This window comes from Pseudophryne corroboree, chromosome 2 (genome assembly GCF_028390025.1).
Source record: "Pseudophryne corroboree isolate aPseCor3 chromosome 2, aPseCor3.hap2, whole genome shotgun sequence".
NCBI lineage: Eukaryota > Metazoa > Chordata > Amphibia > Anura > Myobatrachidae > Pseudophryne > Pseudophryne corroboree.
The window spans coordinates 418,362,265-418,386,252 of record NC_086445.1 but is presented as its reverse complement, the minus strand read 5'-3'; the positions used below and the strand labels follow the sequence as shown (position 1 = coordinate 418,386,252).

Genomic DNA, 23,988 nt, shown 5'->3' with positions numbered 1-23,988 from the left:
CCTCCCTCAGGTTCTCATGGCTACATAGTATTCCTCCATCTACAGCCCACCCCTCCTGGTACTCGCACATGCTGTGTCTGTTGGACAGCATTCATCCCCTCCTCAGGTCCCAGTGGGTTCCTTTTCCATCACAGTGTATGTGATGTCATGCTGTCACCGCTGCTGAAATGAAGAAGAGCCATCAAGAGGAGCAGGCTTTGTGCATCTTAAAGATAGGGTGAGGGGGCTTGAGGGAAAAGAGAGATAGGGAAGCTGCTGAAGGGATACAGGGTATGGATCTGCTGGAGGGTCACGGGCGGTGAGCTGCTGGAGTGACAGAGTGTATAAGGGGCACTTCTGTGAGCATTATGTGTATAAGTGGCACTACTGTGGCCATTTTATGTAAGGGGCACTACAACTGTGGACATTATGTGTAAGGGGCACTACTATTGTGTGGATTGTGCATAATGGGCACTACTGTGGGCATTGTATATAAGGGACACTACTGTGTGGCATAACATGTATAAAGGGTACCATTGTGTAGCGCAATGTGAATAAAGGGCACTACTGAGTGATGTAACCTGAACAAGGGGCATTACTATGTGGTGTAATATGAATCAGGGGCACTGCATTTATTATTTATTAGCAGTTTCTTATATAGTGCAGCATATTCTGTTGCGCTTTACAATTAGAATAACAGTTATAGGTCAAAACTGGGCAAAGACAGAAAGACATAGAGGTAGGAAGGCCCTGCTCGCAAGCTTACAAGCTATAGGGAAATAGGCACTGATACACAAGGATAGATGCTACCTGTTGCATAATGGTCCACCAGATTTCTAGGTTCTTAATGGGTTGATATGTGGCAGTGTTGGAAGAAAAATATGGGAGGTTATGTGGAAAGTACAGAGAGGATGTAACTGGATAGGGAAGCACTGAAGGTTATGTGGGTGGGTCTGGAATTTGGTAGGCTTAGCTAAAGAGATGCATTTTCAGGGAATGTTTAAAGGTTTGGAGACTAGAGGAGAGTCTTATTGTGTGTGGGAGGGCATTCTACAGAGTGGGTGAAGCCTGGGTAAAGTCCTGTAATTTTGAGTGGGAACAGGTAATACATGTGGATGAGAGACACAGATCTTGTGCAGAGTGGAGAGGTCTGGTAGGGAGATATTTTGAGATGAGTGAGGAGATGTATGATGATGCAGGTTGGTTAATAGCCGTGTATGTAAGTAAAAGTATTTTATATTTAACACGGTAGAATACTGGTAACCAATGGACAGAACGGATCAGCAGACGAAGAATGTCTAGCGAGAAAGATTAGCCTTGCAGCTGCATTTAAAATGGAGCGGTGAGAGCCTATGTTTGGGAAGACCAGTAAGGAGACTATTACAATAATCAATGCGGGAGATGATGAGTGCATGGATTAGAGTTTTTTGCAGTGTCTTGTGTAAGATAAGGGCGTGTTTTGGATATGTTTTTTAGGTGCATGTAACATGATTTAGAGACAGACTGAATGTGTGGAAAAAAGGAAAGTTAAGTATCAAGGGTGTCACCGAGGCAGCAAGCTTGTGGGGTAGGGTGGATAGTCACATTGTCAACAGTTATGGAGATATCAAGTTGGTAACTACTCTTGGCTGGTGGGAAAATAATTAATTCTGTTTTGGAAATGTTGAGTTTGAGGTGGCGAGATGACATCCAAGATGTAATGGCAGACATGCATCCAGTGACACGAGCCAATACAGATGGTGTTAAATCTGGGGAGGATAGGTAGATTTGAGTATCATCAGCGTATAAATGATACTGAAATCCAAAGGAGCTGATTAGTTTACCAAGAGATGAGGTATAGATTGAGAACAGCAGAGGATCCAAGACTGAGCCTTGCGGTACTCCAACTGATAGAGGTAGAGAAGAAGAGGTAGAATCAGAGAACTGAACAGTGATAGAGTGAGTAGATAGGTAGGATGAGAACCAAGTAAGGGCTGTGTCCTGAAGACCTAGGGATTGTAGTGTTTGTATGAGAAGACAGTGGTCAACAGTGTCAAAAGCAGCAGAGAGAGCTAGAAGTATAAGTAGTGTGTAATGGCCTTTCGATCTAGCAGTGACTAGATCATTCACTACTTTGGTCAGTGCCATCTCTGTGGAGTGTTGGGCACGAAAGCCTGACTGAAGTGGGTCCAATAAGTTGTGGGAGTTAAGAAAGTATGTAAGGCAAGTGTAGGCAATGCAATGCAGATTGTTTGACTACAGTAAAGTAAATTCAGCCATGATATATTCTACCTACCCTCTTAAACTCTATGGTAGATGCAGTTTCTTCTTACGGTTTTAGAATGAAGTAGATGCTTAATCTAAGGCTTAATGAGTTTTTCAGATAATGACAAGAAATAAAGAGAGATTAAAGAAATACAAAATATAAAGTAAAAAAAAGGAATCAAATATCAGATGACAGATACCAATGCCCTGTTGGTTTACAGAAAATGATAAAATGTTAGATCATATATGAACATGTAATAAGTAATATTCCAGTGCAGTGTATGTACAGTATAATGCAGTACATGTGCTACCATACAGCTGCTTATAGCTTGAAATATTTAGGTGTATTGGCACATTTTATTATACACATTGGACAGCACCAGTAAGTGGATTCCACAAATGATTTCTGCCAAGATTAAAAACTGAATGCATTTATTGTTCTTTATCGCTCAAATGAATGTAGAAAGTACAAAAAAACAGTTTAAAACTAATCTGAACTTCTAAGCATTTACTCAAAAATGTATTTGGAATCCATGGAGATACTATATCTAAGCCTTTCAGAGGTCTTATAAATTTAAGGAAATGTGACCCTAAGTTATTTACAAATTAATTAACATTTTATGTAAGTTTACAAATATATTCAATGATACTAAGATTTTGTTTTCACTTATCTTGCTAATTCTATTATTATAAAACCATGACATTAAGATCATCCAAGATTATGTTCTTTCTGCTCAATAAATAAATCATTGTTGGGAGCAATTTTGAAATTTAAAATGATACTTTGCAGCCAAAAGCTTAACACCTTCCCATTTTAACAGGGCAAACTAATGCTTCAAAATGAAACAGATGGTACCGAACATATCTTTGGCCTCAAAGGCATTGGCCAAGAACCCCTGGCTCTTGATCATATCGTGATAGATTGCCAAGTGAGACAGATTACAGAGAAAGTCCTTATGGTACCCAATTATACTAACAACAGATTGACTTTTAAGGTAAGATTTCATTTATTTTTCAGATTTTGGAGATTAGGAAATCTACAATTTTCTTTATTATCCCTTTCTTGTATAGTGTTATGATATTTGTTTTTCTTTTGTTTAAGAGGTTCCTTTTGTTTGATTAAATTTATCAGCTGTGTTATGCCTGTAATATAATAATCACAAACTACTGAACAGGGACATGCAGGTGTTGACAACCATCATATACTGCTCTTTGCAGTAAAGCAATAAAGTGCCTCTTTGCCACAGTGCAATATCATTAGGTGCTTATCTGAGATAGCTTATAGCTGCATGCCTTTTATAGGTCTCTCAAAATAAAGAGACATGTACTGTATATAGTGTTATTCTATGGTAAAAGCATGCCCAATATCACACTGCAAACCAGTGCTTGCGTATAAGACAGCAGTGAAAATATAATTTATTAGTTGACATCACTGGTGTCCTAAAATGTTTTTTTTCCACTCCAAAAAAAGTTAAATAAAACTTGTGCAATATATTTTTTGACATACTATATAATGATACACAAATGGTAATGCTTGTGCTTTTAAAAGATAAAAGCAATGCTAATCTTAACAAGGTCTTTTTAGCAAACATGAAGACATTATTGGTGGGGATATTACAGTTTGCTTGACATGTACAGAGCGGTGTTACAAATAATGCTTAATACATTTAAATGTAACATTGTTATTCCCAGATTGTCCCTTATGCAATGTTTTAACAGTAACTGTTGTTTATATAGCCCTTGGTTGACCAAGACTGTGTACATAACATTATTACAGAAAATAAATTATTTACTCTCTATGGTTTACAGGACATTGTTTATGATTTGCTGGGGGGACATTGTATTCCATATTGTTTCTATTTCATAATTTGTAATTTTATGTATATGGCTTGTTTAATTTCGTTCATATACACCCTATAATGTTTGTGTGTGCAGATGTCGTAGGGAATATAGATTGTAAGCTCCACTGGTGCAGGAACTGATGTGGTTGGCTAAACATTTTCTGCATATAAATATTTTCTGTGTGCTATATAAATAACTAGTACAAAATAAGACATCATTTTATTATGTGCAACATAGATAGATAAGCATCCTGAGTATCGCTGATGGTGTTCTTTCCAGCTCATAAGATCCACTTCTAAGCAGTTATTGTCTCTACTATTGTCATTCACTGTCTCTGGTGCAATGAGAATGTTTAGATTTCATTATAACATGGCAATTATGTATTTTATTAATGATTATTTTATATTTATTTACTTTAAGGTGGTGTCAGACATTCCATTTGTTGGTGGGCCCCAAACATTAACTGTAAAACCTGGTACATCATCTCCATATACTCTGAGTCTATCTCCATTGAAACGTGGAGTGTTCCAAGGTAATAAGATCTTGTACAAGTATGATGTCAATTATTTTGACAAGTATTAGAGTTCATTTATACCCATAGAATTTTCAAACATTGTATTTTGGTGCAATATGAACACTTTGCAAACTAATAACACAATTAAAATTATAATGTACATAGATGACTTTGCAAATAGATTATTATGCTAAAGCAAGAAGAATTATAGGGCAGATTTAACGAGTGATATTCTTGTTATCACTCGTTACGAATGTTAAATGGTGCTCCAACCAATCAGCTCCTGTCATTTTTCTAACACATGACAGTTAGGAACTGATTGGCTGGGGCACCATTTAACATTCATAATGAGTCATAACAAAATTATCACTCATTGCTAAATCTGCCTCTATATGTGATATGCTGGTATCAAGAATATTTTTATCATTTCATAGAGTTAATTTCAATTAAAGGGTATAGTATACATGGAAAATATAATATAAGGAGAATAATAGATGCATGGGAAGAGCTTTAATGCATTTTGATATATAATGTTATATCTTGTTTTAATAATTGTGCTTTCTTTTGCCTTTTTTTGTGCTTTTTGTTACATAGGTTTAGATGTATTTGTACTCACACTGGCTGTCAACTTCCTTATTTACCTAAATGATCAAGTACTGAATGACCCATAAATGCCAACTAAATATCATGTATGCTGCAAAGATGAAGTGACCCAATGTATAAATAAAAAATAAATAAATCACAATTTACATAGTAACATAGTTAATTAGGTTGAAAAAAGACAAGTTGTCCATCGAGTACAACCTTTATTTTTGATCCTAGATTATTCTCTATATAGCCATAGATTTACCCATAATTTACCTATCATAGAAAAGGAATGAATCCTAAAAAGCTATATACTTCTTTAATATACCGGTGTATTTTCCTGGGAGGAGTAATATGTATGTATATAAAAACTTTTTTTTTCACATCATAACAGGTTTTGCACTGAACAATGTACATGGCAATATTAAAGAAGTATATGACTTACATGGCACATTACTCATTTATACAGTAATATTTTTTTTCACTAAAACATTGGTTTGTTGTTTTTATTACTGTACAATACATATTTTTTATTTTATGGACAATCTGGAGTGCTTGATAGTAAAGATGTGTTGTGGGATTATGGTGGGAACCTCAAACTTTTTCTGTCAATTATTCTTAGATTTAGTTTTTAAATATTTTCAGTATTTTCATTTTAACTAATAATAATATCTCTGAATTGAAGTGATTTAGGTTTGTGTATATCAGTTAGTGCTAGCACATTGTTCTGCCCTTATGTTACCTAACCCAAGGCCTTATGGTGAGCATACACATACTAATTTAGGGATGTCACGCATGAGTGTTGGGTTTGGCTTGGGTAGGCATGTGTGGGTGAAACTGATTCAGAGGGAGCGTGAATGAAGCAAGGAGGCTTAATCCAGCTTTTTCTCATAGAAGTTGGAGCTTAGCGGAGAGGATAGGAATTGCGCGTAATGGACTTGTGAAGATTCATTGGTGGTCAAAACAAAACTTTAGGAAGATGCGCAATAGAACTTGGAGTGCACCAACAACATGTACAATTAAGTATCCATCCCACAGACACTTGAACACCAGATACAAAGAAAATATTGTACACAAGTAAGAGCGCTCTCCAAATACCACATTATTTCATATACCACCAAAGTGTGACATGTACTGTAAAGCAAAAAAAGAGAGACTGATTTACCAAAAAATGTCCTCTTAGACTCCTTGTTGGGAAGATATGGCCAAACGATTATATAAATTCCCCCTTTGCAGGATGATTCTCAGCAAGAATATTTCAAGTGCTTTAAATGAACTTGAAAAATATTGTGTCTCCTATCCCTCATGTGATTGAGGATGACTGGAGACACTTAGAAAAAGCCAAACATAGTGTAGCAATACTTTAAAATGAAAACATTTATTACTACAGATTGCACTTAAAAAACATCTATATTAAAAACAGCTGATCACAATTGGCTCCATAGGGCATAGCAGCATCTATATATCATCCTGGGAGACTCCTGAGGGCACAGATGGTCTAGCAGTGAATCAGTCCCAAGCTCTGGATGCCCGGTTCCACACAGGAAAAAGCTCCTCACAGAGATCAAACAAGTCCTGGAGTCCAAGCATAAAACATGTGATGAAGGACTAACCAGTCTGAAACGCGTTAAATGTGGCTCACGTGTTTTATGCTTGGACTCCAGGACTTGTTTGATCGCTGTGAGGAGCTATCTCCTGTGTGGAACCGGGCATCTGGAGCTTGGGACCGATCCTCTGTTAGACCATCTGTGCCCTCAGGAGACTCCCAGGGTGGTATATCGATGCTGCTACGTCCTATGGAGCCACTTGTGATATGCTGTTTTTAATATATATGTTTTTAAGTGCAATCTGTAGTAATAAATGTTTCATTTTAAAGGATTGCTAAACTATGTTTGGCTTTTTCTAAGTGTCTCCAGTCATTCACAATCACATGACGGATAGGAGACACAACATTTCAGGTTCATCTAAAGCACTTGAAATATTCTTGCTGAGAATCATCCTGCAAAGGGGGAACTTATATTATCGTTTGGTCATATGTTCCCTACAAGGAGTCTAAGAGGACATTTTTTGGTGAATCAGTCTCTCTTTTTTTGCTTTACTTGTCACACTTTGGTGGTATATGAAATAACGTGGTATTTGGAGAGCGCTCTTACTTATGTACAATAAGATTCATTGGTGTTCTATCAGTGGTTGGCCTGAAGGCGGTAGTAGGAAAGAACAATAACTATTCTAGAACTGGAACCGGATGATGTCTGGACTGGAACCAGATGATGGCTGAACTGGAACTTGGTGGTAACCGAAATGGTGACTGGACTGGAACCGGAATGCTGGCTGGAATGGAATGGGAGTGCTGACCGGGCTGGAACCAGGATGATGTCACTGAATGAGATTGGAGTGCTGATCGGAATGGAACCGGGATGATGACACTGAATGAGAATGAAGTGCTGACCGACCTGAAACCGGGATGAAGACACTGAAGAAATGCAATGGTGACCAGACTGGAAGTGGAATGCTGGCTGGAATGGAATAGGAGTGCTGACAGGTCTGGAACTAGGATAATGTCACTGAATAAACTAGAGTGCCCACCGGGCTGGAACCGGGATGGTGACACTGAATAGTCTCTTGAAAAATGTAACAAGTAACACCAATGTTTATAGGAACTTGGTTTTACCAGACTGTCACTGGATTGGGATAGATTGGAACCATAGAGATACAAAGTATCTGGGAACTCAGCAAAGAGCTGTGACTTCAGTTGGAGCAACATTGTACTGGCGATTTGAGCCATGCGGGAAGTGGTACTTAAAGGGCTGAGCGTTAGACAGAACTCATAGCCAGCTGGGAGCAATGGGTAGCACGAGCAGAACCCTGCGCCATCTGGGAGCGATGTGTGGCTACGGCGTGGACGGAACTCTGTGCCATTCGGAACAAACACTGCAAAGGTAAAAAGGTAGTTTTAAAACTCTGGAGTGTGACAAGGGATTTAGGAGTCACTATTTCAGGTTACTTTAAGGCAGGAAAGCTATGTAACAAGCAATAAGAAAAGTAAGTCAGATGCTTGGTCGCATAGGGGGAGGAATTAGTAGCAGGAAAAAAGTAGTAATATTGCCACTGTATAGGTCATTGTGTCAAGTTCTGGACACCATATCTCCAGAAGTATATTAATATATTAGAGAGCGTACAAAGAAGGGCAACAAAAGTAGTGCATGGCTTACATAACAAAACTTACCGGAAAAGGCTGAACATTCTTCCTCTTGACTGATAAATGGTCCTTGCTTGGTCTGATCATGCACCACTAGTTTGGTCTTGGTCTCCTTACTCATCTTCACCTCCCACAGACCATAGCGTCTATAGGAATACATCTTACTGGATAATGTGGGTAAAAATATTTTACAAGATACAGTACATTGATCATTGACAATAACATCTACAACCTCTGACACCCACATTTATCTCTCCTTTCTGCTTCTGATAGCTGGTGACATTTCACCAAATCCAGGACCCAGCCACTTACATCGCTCACATTCACCTGATTCACTGCAACATAGAAATCCAGCTAATCTCATAAACATCATATGTCTTCCATCACTCTCCAGATCACTAAAATGTGCCTTATGGAAATGCACGCTCTGTTTGTAACAAGTTAACATCCATCCATGACCCATTATTATCTAACAACTTCAATCTGCTAGCTATAACAGAAACCTGGCTCACACAATCTGACAAAGCCTCCCCTGCAGCACTGGCACATGGTGGTCTCCACTTTACACACACCTCCAGGCCTGGTAACCATAAAGGAGGAGGTGTTGGACTTTTACTTTCCCAATCTTTCGCATCACTCACATTTACATCATTTGAAGTACATACCATTAGGGTTTACTCTCCTTTCTCTCTGCGTGTTGCAGCTATCTATCGCCCACCTGGGCATCCCAACCAATTTCTGGAAGATTTTTCTGCCTGGCTCCTTCACTTCCTTTCCTTTGACATCTCCACCATTATTATGGGTGATTTCTATATTGATATTGATTGTCCAAAATCTGCTGCTCATGCCTCCAAACTAATCTCTCTTACCTCCTCTCTTGGCCTCTCCCAATGGACTGACTCCTCTACTCATCAGGAGGACCACTGCCTTGATCTAGTATTCATTAGACTATGCTCTGTCTCTGAACTCACTAACACTCCTTTCCCCCTCTCAGATCACAACCTTATCACCTGCATGCTCTCCTCCATTAATTCAAACTCTGTTGCTGAAGTCCTCCATTCCTCCTCAAACCCGCAGAAATATTAACACAATTAATCTTCAAGAACTTTCCACTTCACTCCAACAACTGCTTTCACCTATTTCTGCATTCACCTCTCCTGAGATGGCTGTATCACACCTGAACGAGACTCTAGAACTAGCCCTTGATGAAGTGGCTCCAGCTACCCATCACACTACACGTAGGCCTAGATGTCAACCATGGCACTCCAAATTAACAAGACAACTACAAAAACTTACACGTAAACTTGAATGTCAGTGGCGTAAATCTCGTATTTAAAGTGACTTCCTCATATATAAGACTGTCTACCACTCTTATAGAAATGCCCAGGACACTGCCAAACAAACATATTTCCAAACTCTTATCTCTGCTCAAGCCTCTAACCCTAAACGACTCTTTAATACATTTAAATCACTTCTGAATTCTCCCTCACCTACCCCATCAGCCACTATCAAGGCACAGGATCTTGCTTTCTACTTCAAGGAGAAGATTGATAAGATCTGAGATGAAATGCTATGCTCTTCGCAGCCAGTGACCTGCTCCATTCTTTACCTGAACCCTCTGGCACTCTCTCTTCATTTGATCCCACAAATGAAGATGAAGTATCATCACTCTTCTCATCCTGCTTCTCTACTACCTCTCCTCTTGATCCTTTACCCTCACAAATAAGTAAAGCTCTCTCTCTGGTGCTGATCCCTACCTTAACTAACATCTGTAATATCTCTCTCTCTACTGGTATTTTTCCTTCACTCTTCAAGCATGCAGTGATTACTCCCATTTTGAAAAAACAAAATTCTAACCCTAACGCTCTCTAAAACTACCACTCTATCTCTCAGCTCCCTTGTCTCTCTAAGCTACTTGAGAGACTTGCCTACACTCGACTCACACACTTTGTTAACTCACACACTTTATTGGACCCACTTCAGTCATGCTTCCGTTCCCAACACTCCACAGAGACAGCACTGACTAAAGTGGTTAATGATTTGGTCACTAATAAGTCTAAAGGCCATTACTCACTACTTATTCTTCGAGATCTATCTGCTGCATTTGACACTGTTGACCACTCTCTTCTCATACAAACACTACAATCCCTAGGTCTTAACGACACAGCCCTTTCTTGGTTCCTATCCTACCTATCTAATCGCTCCTTCAGTGTTCACTTCTCTGAATCTACCTCCTCTTCGCTACCTCTTTCAGATGGAGTACCGCAAGGCTCAGTCTTGGGTCCTCTGTTTTTCTCTATCTATACCTCATCTCTTTGTAAACTAATCAGCTCTTTTGGATTTCAGTATCATCTGTACGCAGATGATACTCAAATCTACCTATCCTCCCCTGATTTGTACCTATCTGTACTGGGCCGTGTCACTGAATGCCTTTCTGCCATTTCATCTTGGATGACATCTCGCCACCTCAAACTTAATATTTCAAAGACAGAGTTAATTATATTTACACCGGCCAATAGCAGTTACCAACCTGATATCTCTATCACTGTTGAAAATTGACAATCTACCCTACCCCACAAACTCACTGCGTAGGTGTCATCCTTGACTCTGATCTGTCCTTTGTTCCCCACATTCAATCTGTCTCAAGATCATGATACATGCATCTAAAAAACATATCCAAAATATGACCATACCTTACACAAGACACTGCTTAAACTGTAATCCATGCTCTCATTATCTCCCGCATTGATTATTGCAATAGTCTCGTAACTGGTATTCCCAAAACGAGACTCTCACCACTGCAATTCATTCTGAATGCAGCTGCGCCTCGCAGCTGACGTTCATCGTCTGCAGATCCACTCTCTCTGTCCCTCCATTGGTTACCTGTATTCTGTTGTATTCAATATAAAATACTTTTACTTACACACAAGGCCATTAACCAAACTACACCAACGTACATCACTTCGCTTATCTCAAAATATCTCCCTACCCGACCTCTTCGCTCTTCACAAGACCTGCGTCTCTCATCCACACTCATTACTTGCTCCAACTCACGATTGCAGGACTTTCATCGGGCTGCACCCACACTGTGGAATGCCCTACCACACACAATAAGACTCTCCTCTTGTCTCCAATCCTTCAAGCGTTCCCTGAAAACTCACCTTTTTAGGCAAGCATATCAAATTCCAGAACCGCCCACATAACTTTCATAAACCTTCCTGTCAAATTGCATCCACTCTTCACAGTCCACACATATCCTCACATGTCTTCTCATTCTTCACTTTCCCTTCCTCTCGACCCCGGTTCATCATTGTGTATGACCATATCATTCAGCCCACCAAGAACCTTTGCAATCTGGCGGACAACTATGCAATAGATGGTACCTATCCTTGTGTATACATGCCTATTTCCCTATAGATTGTAAGCTTGCGAGCAGGGACTTCCTACCTCTATGACTGTTTGTTATTACCCTGTTTTATTATATCATTGTTATTTCCAATTGTAAAGCGCAACAGAATTTGCTGTTGTGAGAGGGGCAGCTATTCAAGCTGCAGCCAGAATCAGTAAACTTAATCAGGACGTCCATGTTCCCTGTGAATCCGAGGTTGTGTGGTTGGAGCCTCAACACAAACAAAACCCAACTATTTACTCCGCTCTGCTAGAGGCCAGGAGTAAACTGAATAGTCTTCATCTTTTTAAGGTCCAACGAGCGATTCACAGATTGAATAGAAAATGTTATACTCTTGGAAACAGAGCAAATTGCTTGCACACAAACTCAGAGGGAAAAATGCCATTAATAGGATTAAATCTTTATCTAACGGTGATGGGACCTTAATCTTCAACCCTCGAGACATAGCGCAGCAATCTGCTTTCTACCAAGAGAAATTGTATAATCTCAAGATGATTCTATCCCTCCTCCTACAGAAAATTCAATGAATAATTTTTTAGATTCTGTCAAATTACTGTGTCTTTCTCCTGCTGATGCAGTAGCACTGTGCTCTCCCTGGATTAGCTCTAAAGTACAGGCAGCTATTAAAACTCTCAAAAAATATAAAGCCCCAGGTCTAGATGAGTTCATTAACAACTTTTATTAGCATTTTCAATCTACTCTTATATCCACACTGGTTAATTATATAATTACGTGTCCGATAAGTCCTTCCCTAAAGAAATACTAGAAGCCCAAATTATTACAATACCCAAGCTTGGAAAGATCCTGACGTTGTGCCAAAATTATTGGCATTACTACACTCTGATGTCAAACTATACGTGAAATTAATAGCTAACATATTAAATCGTATCCTTCCCAATCTAGTCTCTGAAGATCAAGTCAACTTTACGCTAGGGAGACAGGCACCAGACAACACTAGAAGAGTTTTTTCTCCTTTAGAAGTTGATGCTACTCGTTCTGTCCCCATGGTCCTACTCTCTCGATGCGGAAAAAGCTTTTGATAGATTGCATTGACTTCACATGTCTCAGGTTCTTATGAGATTTAGTTTAAATTACTTATTTTTAAAAGCTATTTCAAATCTATACAATAACCCTTCAGCCCGTAATTTTAGTAACGGATTTCTTTCAAATAGTTTTAATATAACCAATGGGACATGTCAGGGGTGTCCTCTGTCACCATTAATTTTTGCTTTAGCCATGGAATGCTTAGCCTGAAGGTTTAGATCCTCCTCAGCCCTTGAAGATTTCTCTATCGGCCCCACTCATCATAAGATATGTCTCTTTGCCGATGACATACTTTTGTTTGTCCCTAAACCAGAGACTTCTCTACCCGCCCTTCATGATATTCTTTGTGGGTACTCAGCAGCATCTTATTATAAATTAAATACCACCATTAGCATATGGCATGGACCAAGTTTCCTTAAATTATTTACAGGCCTATTATCCTTATGCTTGAGTACCTCTCAAAATATTTAGGAATTAAAATACAGCTCAATCTCCAAGATACTGTACCCTGAAATTACCAGACATTACTCGACCAATTTACAGCACTTACAAAGATGTGGGTAAATTATGAAATTTCTTGGATAAGTCAGTTCTCTCTGTAAATATGATGCTCCTCCCAAAAATCTAGGGGATTCTGTACTGGAAAGCTATACCGTATTTGGTTCCTATGTGCCTTTTGAATAGGTTTCATGCAGTCGTTTCGACATTTGTTTGGAAAGGGAAAACCTTGATTGGCTAGGGCCCGTTTATTCCGCTCTAAATCTAATGGTGGTTTGGCTGCTCCTAACCATGAACTGTATCAACACACCTGCCTTTTGGATCAAATTAAAGATTGCTTATATCCCCTGCTCCTTAAGATGTGGGTAGATATTGAAAGCATTATGTGTAACTCCTTTCCTCTCTGTGACTTGGGTTAAGCCCTCAGACAGATCTTCCCAATTCTGATGTAACTGACACCCTTATAGTTTGTGATAACTTAATTAAATCACATGATGACTTTTTTCTTCTATCCACTAATATCTCCTTATTAGCAGTCTCAAAATTGATCCCAGATTTACATCTACAGAATTGGCTATGTATTTCTACTATTAAAGACCTCTATGATAATAACCATCTCATTTCATTTCAACAACTACAGGAACTATTCTCTCTATTCCTATGAGAGATTTCTAGAAATATTTACAATTAAGGCACTGGGTGACCTCTAATTCATCCCAAACTCAACCTGTCTCCACCATATAAAATGTCTAAACTCTCTCTATCGGGACATAAGGGTGGAATATCTATGTGTTATGAAACCTCTTTCCCTGTTAGAAGAAAATTGGACTAAAATATTTTCAAACATTTTTAAAATGTCCAAATGTCTTAATCTTTTAGAAATGATTTTTAAATTAATACATGGTATATATCATACTCCTTATGAACTGCATAGAATATGGCCCAATGTCTCTAACTTTTGTTGGAGAAGTTGTTGGACAGAAGGCACCCTGATTCACATCTTTTGGACGTGTCCTATAATTACTTCATTATGGACTGATGTCTTTAAATTAATCACCCAGGTTACAACAAAAATTCTCCCTTAAATCCCTGAAGCTGCCCTGCTACATTATTTCTTCTGATTAGTGGTCCAAGTACAGATCCTTGTGGCACACCACTTAGTACTTTTGTCTAATTTGAAAAAGTTCCATTTACCTCAACGCGCTGCTCCCTACCAATTGCTAACCCAAGTGCATATTGTGCTCCCTAGCCCTAGTTCTTGTAATTTATAGATAAGTCTCATGTGCAGTACTGTGTCAAACACTTTAGCAAAGTCTAAAAAGATTACATCCACCTCCTTACCCTGATCAAGGTTTGCACTAACTGTTTCATAAAAGCCTAGTAACTTTGTTTGACATGATCTATCCTTCACAAATCCATGTTGGTTCTTATTAATAACCTTATTGGTTTCAAGGAACAAAAGGGGGGAACCTGGATTGCACATCCTATTACTAAAGATATCATGAGGTGCTATCATGCTGAGGCTTCTAATACTATGTTGGAGGAAGAGAGATGCAGATGCACACTCTTAGCACTAAGAACACTGATAATAAAAATAATTTAAATAAACCCTCACAATTAACATGGAGTATAATTGAAGTTCTTAGCACACATTTGCGCAAATATGCGGGCCCATGTACCGCGGCCAGGTGACTTTATCACATGGGTCCCTAACATCCCTAATATTATCACATTCTATAAATTTATACAGGACTTACCTCTAAATAGGGCCTTATCAATGTGTGATCTGAAATGCAGGAACCCAGCTAATTAAAACACCTGAGGGTGAATGGGAGGAGTGCCAATCCAGAGGAAGGAAGCCTTGCCTTCCAGTGTACAATATATACACAAATATAGTGGAAAAAGGGGGGAACCTGGATTGCACATCCTATTGCTAAAGATATCAAGAGGTGCTATCATGCTGAGGCTTCTAATACTATGCTGGGGGAAGAGAGATGCAGATGCACACTCTTAGCACTAAGAACACTGATAATAAAAATAATTTAAATAAACGCTCACAATTAACATGGAGTATAATTGAAGTTCTTAGCACACATTTGCGCAAATATGCGGGCCCATGTACCGCGGCCAGGTGACTTCATCACATGGGTCCCTAACATCCCTAATATTATCACATTCTATAAATTTATACAGGACTTACCTCTAAATAGGGCCTTATCAATGTGTGATCTGAAATGCAGGAACCCAGCTAATTAAAACACCTGAGGATGAATGGGAGGAGTGCCAATCCAGAGGAAGGAAGCCTTGCCTTCCAGTGTACAATATATACACAAATATAGTGGAAAAAAAGGGGGGAACCTGGATTGCATTTTATTAAATTTATAGAATGTGATAATATTAGGGATGTTAGGGACCCATGTGATGAAGTCACCTTGCCGCGGTACATGGGCCCGCATATTTGCGTAAATGTGTGCTAAGAACTTCAATTTTACTCCATGTTAATTGTGAGGGTTTATTTAAATTATTTTTATTATCAGTGTTCTTAGTGCTAAGAGTGTGCATCTGCATCTCTCTTCCTCCAACATGGTTTCAAGGAACTTCAGTATACTATCCCTTAGAATACTTTACAGTACTTTCTCCACTATAGACGTAAAACTGGTCTATAATTATTTGATTCAAATTTACTCCCCTTTTTGAATATCGGCACTACCTCCGCTATATGCCAGTCTTTGGGACCATGCCTGATGTAAGTGAGTCATTGAAAATTATAAATAGTCGTCTTGCTAGTTCAGAGTGAAGCTCCATGAGAACCCTTGGGAGAATACCGTCAGGACCAAGTGACTTATTAATCTTATTTTTTTTTAAATCAGTCACAGACTTCCTTCTCGCTTAAATTAGCACTTAGCAGTGGAACATTATCTTTATTGAGGTTGTGTGTTACTTCCTGCATCTGGGTGGTCCTTCCGAGTTGTTCGCTCGTTGCCGATTTTTGCTATGCTGCGATTTGTTGCTAAATGCGCATGCGCATGGTACGCAGAGCGCATGCACTAAGTTATTTAACACAAAGCTTAGTAGATTTGCTGGTGTTCGTGCAACGCTTTTCAGTCGCACTGCTGATCGGTAAATGATTGACAGGAAAGGGGCGTTTCTGGGAGGTAACTGAGCGTTTTCCGGGAGTGTGCTAAAAAATGCAGGTGTGTCAGGGAAAAACGCGGGAGTGTCTGGAGAAATGGGGGAGTGGCTGGCCGAACGCAGGGCGTGTTTGTGACGTCAAACCAGGAACTAAACGGACTGAGCTGATCGCAATCTAGGAGTAGGTCTGGAGCTACTCAGAAACTGCAAAGAATTATTTAGTCGCAATTCTGCTAATCTTTCGTTCGCTATTCTGCTAAGCTAAGACACACTCCCAGAGGGCGGCGGCCTAGCGTGTGCAATGCTGCTAAAAGCAGCTAGCGAGCGAACAACTCGGAATGAGGGCCCTGGTCCTTTCTTGTTTATACCGATGAGAAAAACTAATTTAATTTATCCGCTATGTCATTATCGTTTTTGATTAAGACTCCCAGCCTGTCCTTTAATGGGCCTATACTCTCCTTCTTTAATCTTTTGCTGTTGATATACTTTAAAAAAATTGAGGGTTTAATTTACTTTCCTTGGCTACTAGCTTTGCCTTGCATCAGTTGACTTATGTAGAGCAGAATAGAATTTACTATGCAGATAGAGTTTAAAGGGGGGTACACACAGAGCGATAATCTAAGCAATCTGACTAGATTGCTTAGATTTTCAGCAAGATCGCTCCGTGTGTAGCCCTAACAGCGATAGCGATGCGCAGCCCCGCGCATCGCTATCGCTGCTGCTAGATTGGCCTGCATGCAGGCCAATCTAGCGGGTCGCTCACTTCACCCGCTGGGTGAAGTGAGCGGCACCCCCGTCTCCCCCCGCACGCTCAGCACAGATCGCGCTGTGCTGAGCGCCGGGAGAGATGTGTGCTGAGCGGTTCGCTCAGCACACATCTCTCCAGCATCGGGCCGTGAGTACTGGCCTTAATTGACAGCTTTGCACACTAGCTTTGCAGAAATGCATTGTGTGTATTGGTTGATTTATATACAAGAGTAGGGTCTGTGATAACACCAAAATTTATTCTCAGGTTTGTTTAGCTTCAGATATTTGTAATGTGGTCAAAGAAAGTTATATATATGGACTTAACTGAACAATGTCTTCTTATGTGAAAAATTAAAACATAATATAGTATTCATTTCTCTTGGTTGACTTAATATTTTTCTTCATAATCATTGCTATTACATTGGATTAGACTCTACACCTAGCTTTCATTTATACAAAAGTATAAACTGTAAACACAATTTGTAATATAACTGTTCAGTCATACAACATCTGCTATCTGTTGTTTGTTAGGTGTAATCTCATTTGTTGTCGAAGGAGAACAAGAACAATTTCAGTGCAGCATCCCACCAGGTTCTACAGATGGCATTGAAGCTGCTGAATTAGACGGATTTCAAACTGCTGATGTAGGGACAGCAGGTATGTTACAGAGATTCTGCCAATATGTGACTTTCCTTTACACTGCAGTCTAAATACAACTTCTAAAAGTCATGGAAAAATATTATTTGTTAAAAAAATGCTCGGCTCAAAAATAATTTGATTAAATAAAACAATAGACACTTAAGAAGAAAGTGTCACTTTACCATTTACTGTAAATCAAATGTCATTATAATGTTTTTAAACACATTAAAATGCCTCACTAAATGTGGTACTTAGCCCTTGTTTGAATAAGCTTTTCCACCCAAACATAAAATCCTGGATTCATGGCTAATAGTAAGAGATAAGAGCAACTTCATGACCAAATGAGTTAAAGCTGCCTAAACAGGAGGAGGATTGTATTTATTAGCATCATTAGTATATTTTAAGGTCTCATAATAAAAAAAAACACCTGTCACAAGTATAACATGTATAATAAAAACATACTTATTTTTTATTTGTATCTTTATAATAACATCATTTTGATGGCACTTGTCTAAAATAGCATTATCAACATTACGGGAGGGAGGGGGGTGGTATTGTAAAAAAAATAGTTCAAGCTTTATGGTTGGAATGCGGGTAGGATACCGGCGGCCGGCAGCGGCATCTCGACATATGAATCCCGACGTATCACAGTATGTATTTTAATGTACCTCTAACCCACCCCTCCCACAGCCTAGCCCAAACCCACCTGTCCCACAGTCTACATATACAGTATTATATATACATGCATTTCTGTGCTACAAGTGCATGCCAAAATAGGTCTGTATCTCGATTCTTTGCACCTTAAGTCTGGAGAGGGAAAATTACACTATAGATGTGGCCTTATACATTGTTGTCCGCGATGCATTCACAAAGTACCTGAGATGGACAAAGTACAGTAGCTGACAGAGGTATCGGTGAGCTATGTTCCCGCTACTCATACCAACATGGGAGAGCTAGCAGAAGGTCACTAGATAGGGTAGTGGGTAGCTAAGCTCATGCTACCCCTAGTTTATGATAGGTTGCTGATGGTGATAGCGAGCACGCCTCCGCTACCATACACTTTCAATAGGTGCTGGACGCTGCAGGAGGTCATGCATTGCGGCAGCACCACAGTAACCTACCTCCCGCAGCAACAATGTATAGTGACAAATCTGTATGTTGACAAAAGTGATTGGACACTGACAGCAAATAGATAAATAAGATTTTATTGATGTCAGTACTTTGTAAGTACACCACGTGCAGTGATTACCGCTGACAACCTTCTTGGAAATTGTCCAAAAGTTCCTGTACAATAGCAGGTGGTATCTTTTGCCATTATTCATTAAGTACAGTGACCAACTGCGACATTGAAGAATGCACCTGTTGCTGCAATTCACTACAGAGGATCTCAATAGGGCCTGGACCATGAGCTGGCCAGTACACCCGTGTTACCAAATATTCTGTAAACCAGTCCAGTGTCACCCTGGAAACATAACATTGTGCAGCCTACGATGATACCCTTTTCAAACTCGGTTATCTCCTACCGGCAAGCAGTTTTATTAGCAAGTGATCTAATCAGTGCCCCTCTACCTGTGTTATACCTTCATGAACACATTTGCTTCAGGAGCACACCGGTCCACCGGTGCATGTGGGGGGTGGGGGTGGGGGGGTGGTCTTTTACTCTTGTCCACATTGTGTATATCCTGAGTGAAGTAATGGTGTGTTGCCCTTCAGATGCAATATAATTTGACTTGGACCTATCCCCAAATATGCCTCATTGAGAGTACTGTTGCACGGCTGAATGGATGCACCATGATTATAATGGATTATTGTAGTATTATTATTATTATCCTTTATTTATATGGCGCCACAAGGGTTCCGCAGCGCCCAATTACAGAGTACATAAACAAATAATCAACTAGGAAAACAGCAACTTACAGTTGGCTACAATATAGGACAAGTACAGGGTAAATAAACATAGCTACATCAGCAGATGACACTGGAATAAGTATCAGGTGGCAGAAGACTGCTGGATTTGGTGCAGCTGAAGATTATTAAAGTAAGAAAAGGGTAAGCACATGAGGGAGGAGGGCCCTGCTCGTGAGAGCTTACATTCTAAAGGGGAGGGGTAGACAGACAGGGGTGACACAATTGGGGTACATAGAGAGTGTAGAACAGAGGGTTAGGATGAGATTTGGCTGGGTTTGGTGAAGAAGTGGGTCTTGAGAGCCCGTTTGAAGTTTTGTAGAGAGGTGGAGAGTCTGAGAGGGAGAGGTAGGGAATTCCAGAGAAGTGGTGCAGCACGTGAAAAATCTTGGAGGTAGGAGTGGGAGGAAGTAATCCGTAGGCAGGAGAGTTGGCGAGCATTAGCAGAGTCTTAGCGGCTTTTAGTGGCTCTGATCCTATGTGGTAAGCGGACAGTAGTCTGAGATGGCTTCAATTTAGATCAGCTCTATATACTAAGCATTATATTAGGACAAATCCATAAATCTTTATTTAATGGAAACGGGAGGTATGCTAAAAGAGTAGGAGGATAAATTTTGATGTCATTTTTACAATTTACCTTTTCCGCAACTGGAAGGACATTTATGTGTTGTGAACTATGGGGCGGGTGTATGCAAGCCTGGAGAAGTGATAAAGCAGTGATAAGTGCAAGGTGATACCGCACCAGCCAGTCAGCTCCTAACTGTCAATTTACATATTGGAGCTGATTGGCTGGTGCATTATCACCTTGCACTTATCACTGCTTTATTACTTCTCCAGGCTTAATAGATCTGCTCCTATGCTCCCTAAGAGAGACTGTGCACCATGAATTGTGCTGGGCAGCTCATGTTTGTGCACTTGTGCAAAACTAAGGTTTTCTTTGCACATCAGGTGCACCTCATAAATAAGCTTCAGATATACTGTACAGTATATTTTTTCAAGTCCTATTATCCTTTACCATCCCTATATATTGCTTTATGGGAATTCTACATCATCTCTCTCAACACATTCCACATGAGTCAGTAATAAGGGCACAATTCCTTGCTTGATTAATTCAGAAATATGTATGTGATGATGTTATTGCCACTTGCTACAAGATTTCCAACATTGCAATGTGTGAAATTGCTAGATTGCAGTCATGCATTCTTTAGGGTCATGGACATGGAATTGTGTGTTTGATGGGGAAAACATATATGATGTGCTTTTTAACATCTCTCTCTTAGAATTTGACACTTCTTTGGAAAGGCAATCTGCTTGCCTGAACACGTCAGCCCTTAGCTGTTGGTAAGCTTCCTCACATAAGATGAGCTCAGAAATATCTTTGAGAGGGAAATGGTATATTGTCTATTTCCCACTAAGTACATGACACTTTCCTTACAATCATGTCTTGTAATAGTTCTATTTCTGTGTTTTAGCTTTGTTATATCTGGAGTGATGTATTTAAAATAACAATTTTCAAGTGTGTAATAGAGCAAATCACTTTCAAATATAATTTGGTATTTGGAGAGAACTAGGGGGCAATGCTATCTAAATGAAATGCCTATTCCAAGCTGCTATACAGATTAGAATTTTTCTAATTACGTCTCAATGTTTTCTTTCCTTTAATTATCCATTAACCTGCAGCACAGATGCTCTTTAGTAATTTGCCTTCAGTTAACTAAGAAACTCAATTTTTGCCATTAATGTTAAGTGTGTTCAATATGTTATAATTAGAGATGAGCAAACTTGTGGCAAATATTAGCTAGAATGGATTTTTATGGTAGAGGGCCCACCCTTCTTTTAGGGGTCAGTTACAAACAGTGCACTCACATTATAAATTGTTACTCTATTAGTGGGTCAGTTACTTGGTAGAGCAGGACCACTGATGAACATGGGTGCTTGGTGCACTTCTTTAGAAAACTACACTAAGATTCGTCCTCCTGTCACTCAAAGTGAGCAATCACAGCATGCCATTATGCCATTGGCATATTATAATGGGTGCAGGTTGTGTAGCCATTTTATTATATTCATCCCCTCCGAAGTACCGCAGCAGCCAGTACTGCAGACAGAAATAACTGGGAAAATGGTGTGGATGCCATGTTCCTGAAAACCTTTGCATGCGCAGTAGCTTGAATAAAGGGCCCTAAACAGACCAGAAATGTTGCTGTTGCTCTACCAATTAAACTCATGTAGGTTATACATTCAAACGGTTTACTGAGTGCTGTTACATTCTATATACACACTGGCCCTCATTCCGAGTTGATCGGTCGCAAGGCGAATTTAGCAGAGTTACACACGCTAAGCCGCCGCCTACTGGGAGTGAATCTTAGCTTCTTAAAATTGCGACCGATGTATTCGCAATATTGCGATTACTAACTACTTAGCAGTTTCAGAGTAGCTCCAGACTTACTCTGCCTGTGCGATCATTTCAGTGCTTGTCGTTCCTGGTTGACGTCACAAACACACCCAGCGTTCGCCCAGGCACTCCCACCGTTTCTCCGGCCACTCCTGCGTTTTTTCCGGAAACGGTAGCGTTTTCAGCCACACGCCCCTGAAACGCCGTGTTTCCGCCCAGTAACACCCATTTCCTGTCAATCACATTACGATCGCCGGAGCGAAGAAAAAGCCGTGAGTAAAAATACTTTCTTCATAGTAAAGTTACTTGGCGCAGTCGCAGTGCGAACATTGCGCATGCGCACTAAGCGGATTTTCACTGCGATGCGATGAAAAATACCGAGCGAACAACTCGGAATGAGGGCCACTATGTATATGTGTGTGTATATATATATATATATATATACACTGCTCAAAAAAATAAAGTGAACACTAAAATAACACGTCCTAGATCTGAATGAAATATTCTTATTAAATACTTTATTCTTTACATAGTTGAATGTGCTGACAACAAAATCACACAAAAATTATCAATGGAAATCAAATTTATTAACCCATGGAGGTCTGGATTTGGAGTCACCCTCAAAATTAAAGTGGAAAAACACACTACAGGCTGATCCAACTTTGATGTAATGTCCTTAAAACAAGTCAAAATGAGGCTCAGTAGTGTGTGTGGCCTCCACGTGCCTGTATGACCTCCCTGCAACGCCTGGGCATGCTCCTGATGAGGTGGCGGATGGTCTCCTAAGGGATCTCCTCCCAGACCTGGACTAAAGCATCTGCCAACTCCTGGACAGTCTGTGGTGCAACATAGCGTTGGTGGATGGAGCGAGACATGATGTCCCAGATGTGTTCAATTGGATTCAGGTCTGGGGAACGGGCGGGCCAGTCCATAGCATCAATGCCTTCGTCTTGCAGGAACTGCTGACACACTCCAGCCACATGAGGTCTAGCATTGTCTTGCATTAGGAGGAACCCAGGGCCAACCGCACCAGCATATGGTCTCACAAGGGGTCTGAGGATCTCATCTCGGTACCTAATGGCAGTCAGGCTACCTCTGGCGAGCACATGGAGGGCTGTGCGTCCCTCTAAAGAAATGCTACCCCACATCATTACTGACCCACTGCCAAACCGGTCATGCTGGAGGATGTTGCAGGCAGCAGAACATTCTCCTTGGCGTCTCCAGACTCTGTCATGTCTGTCACATGTGCTCAGTGAGAACCTGCTTTCATCTGTGAAGAGCATAGGGCGCCAGTGGCGAATTTGCCAATCTTGGTTTTCTCTGGCAAATGCTAAACGTCCTGCATGGTGTTGGGCTGTAAGCACAACCCCCACCTGTGGACGTCGGGCCCTCATACCACCCTCATGGAGTCTGTTTCTGATCGTTTGAGTAGACACATGCACATTTGTGACTTGCTGGAGGTCATTTTGCAGGGCTCTTGCAGTGCTTCTCCTGTTCCTCCTTGCACAAAGGCGGAGGTAGCGGTCCTGTTGCTGGGTTGTTGCCCTCCTACGGCCTCCTCCACGTCTCCTGATGTACTGGCCTGTCTCCTGCTAGCGCCTCCATGCTCTGGACACTACGCTGACAGACACAGCAAACCTTCTTGCCACAGCTCGCATTGATGTGCCATCCTGGATGAGCTGCACTACCTGAGCCACTTGCGTGGGTTGTAGGGAGGTCATACAGGCACGTGGAAGCCACACACACTACTGAGCCTCATTTTGACTTGTTTTAGGGACATTACATCAAAGTTGGATCAGCCTGTAGTGTATTTTTCCACTTTAATTTTGAGGGTGACTCCAAATCCAGACCTCCATGGG

General features: G+C 40.3%; 1 protein-coding gene across 6 annotated transcripts in view; it reads left to right on the top strand.

Annotated features, from left to right (window-relative positions):
- CFAP47 (cilia and flagella associated protein 47) overlaps positions 1 to 23,988 on the top strand; it is a 1,065,013-nt gene that overhangs the window by 587,348 nt on the left and 453,677 nt on the right. For all 6 annotated transcript variants that reach the window (XM_063953487.1, XM_063953488.1, XM_063953489.1 and 3 more), the window contains 3 exons: positions 3,045 to 3,218; positions 4,486 to 4,597; positions 17,725 to 17,850. In XM_063953487.1, the coding sequence (XP_063809557.1) occupies positions 3,045 to 3,218; positions 4,486 to 4,597; positions 17,725 to 17,850 (412 nt within the window). The remainder of the gene's footprint in view (positions 1 to 3,044; positions 3,219 to 4,485; positions 4,598 to 17,724; positions 17,851 to 23,988) is intronic.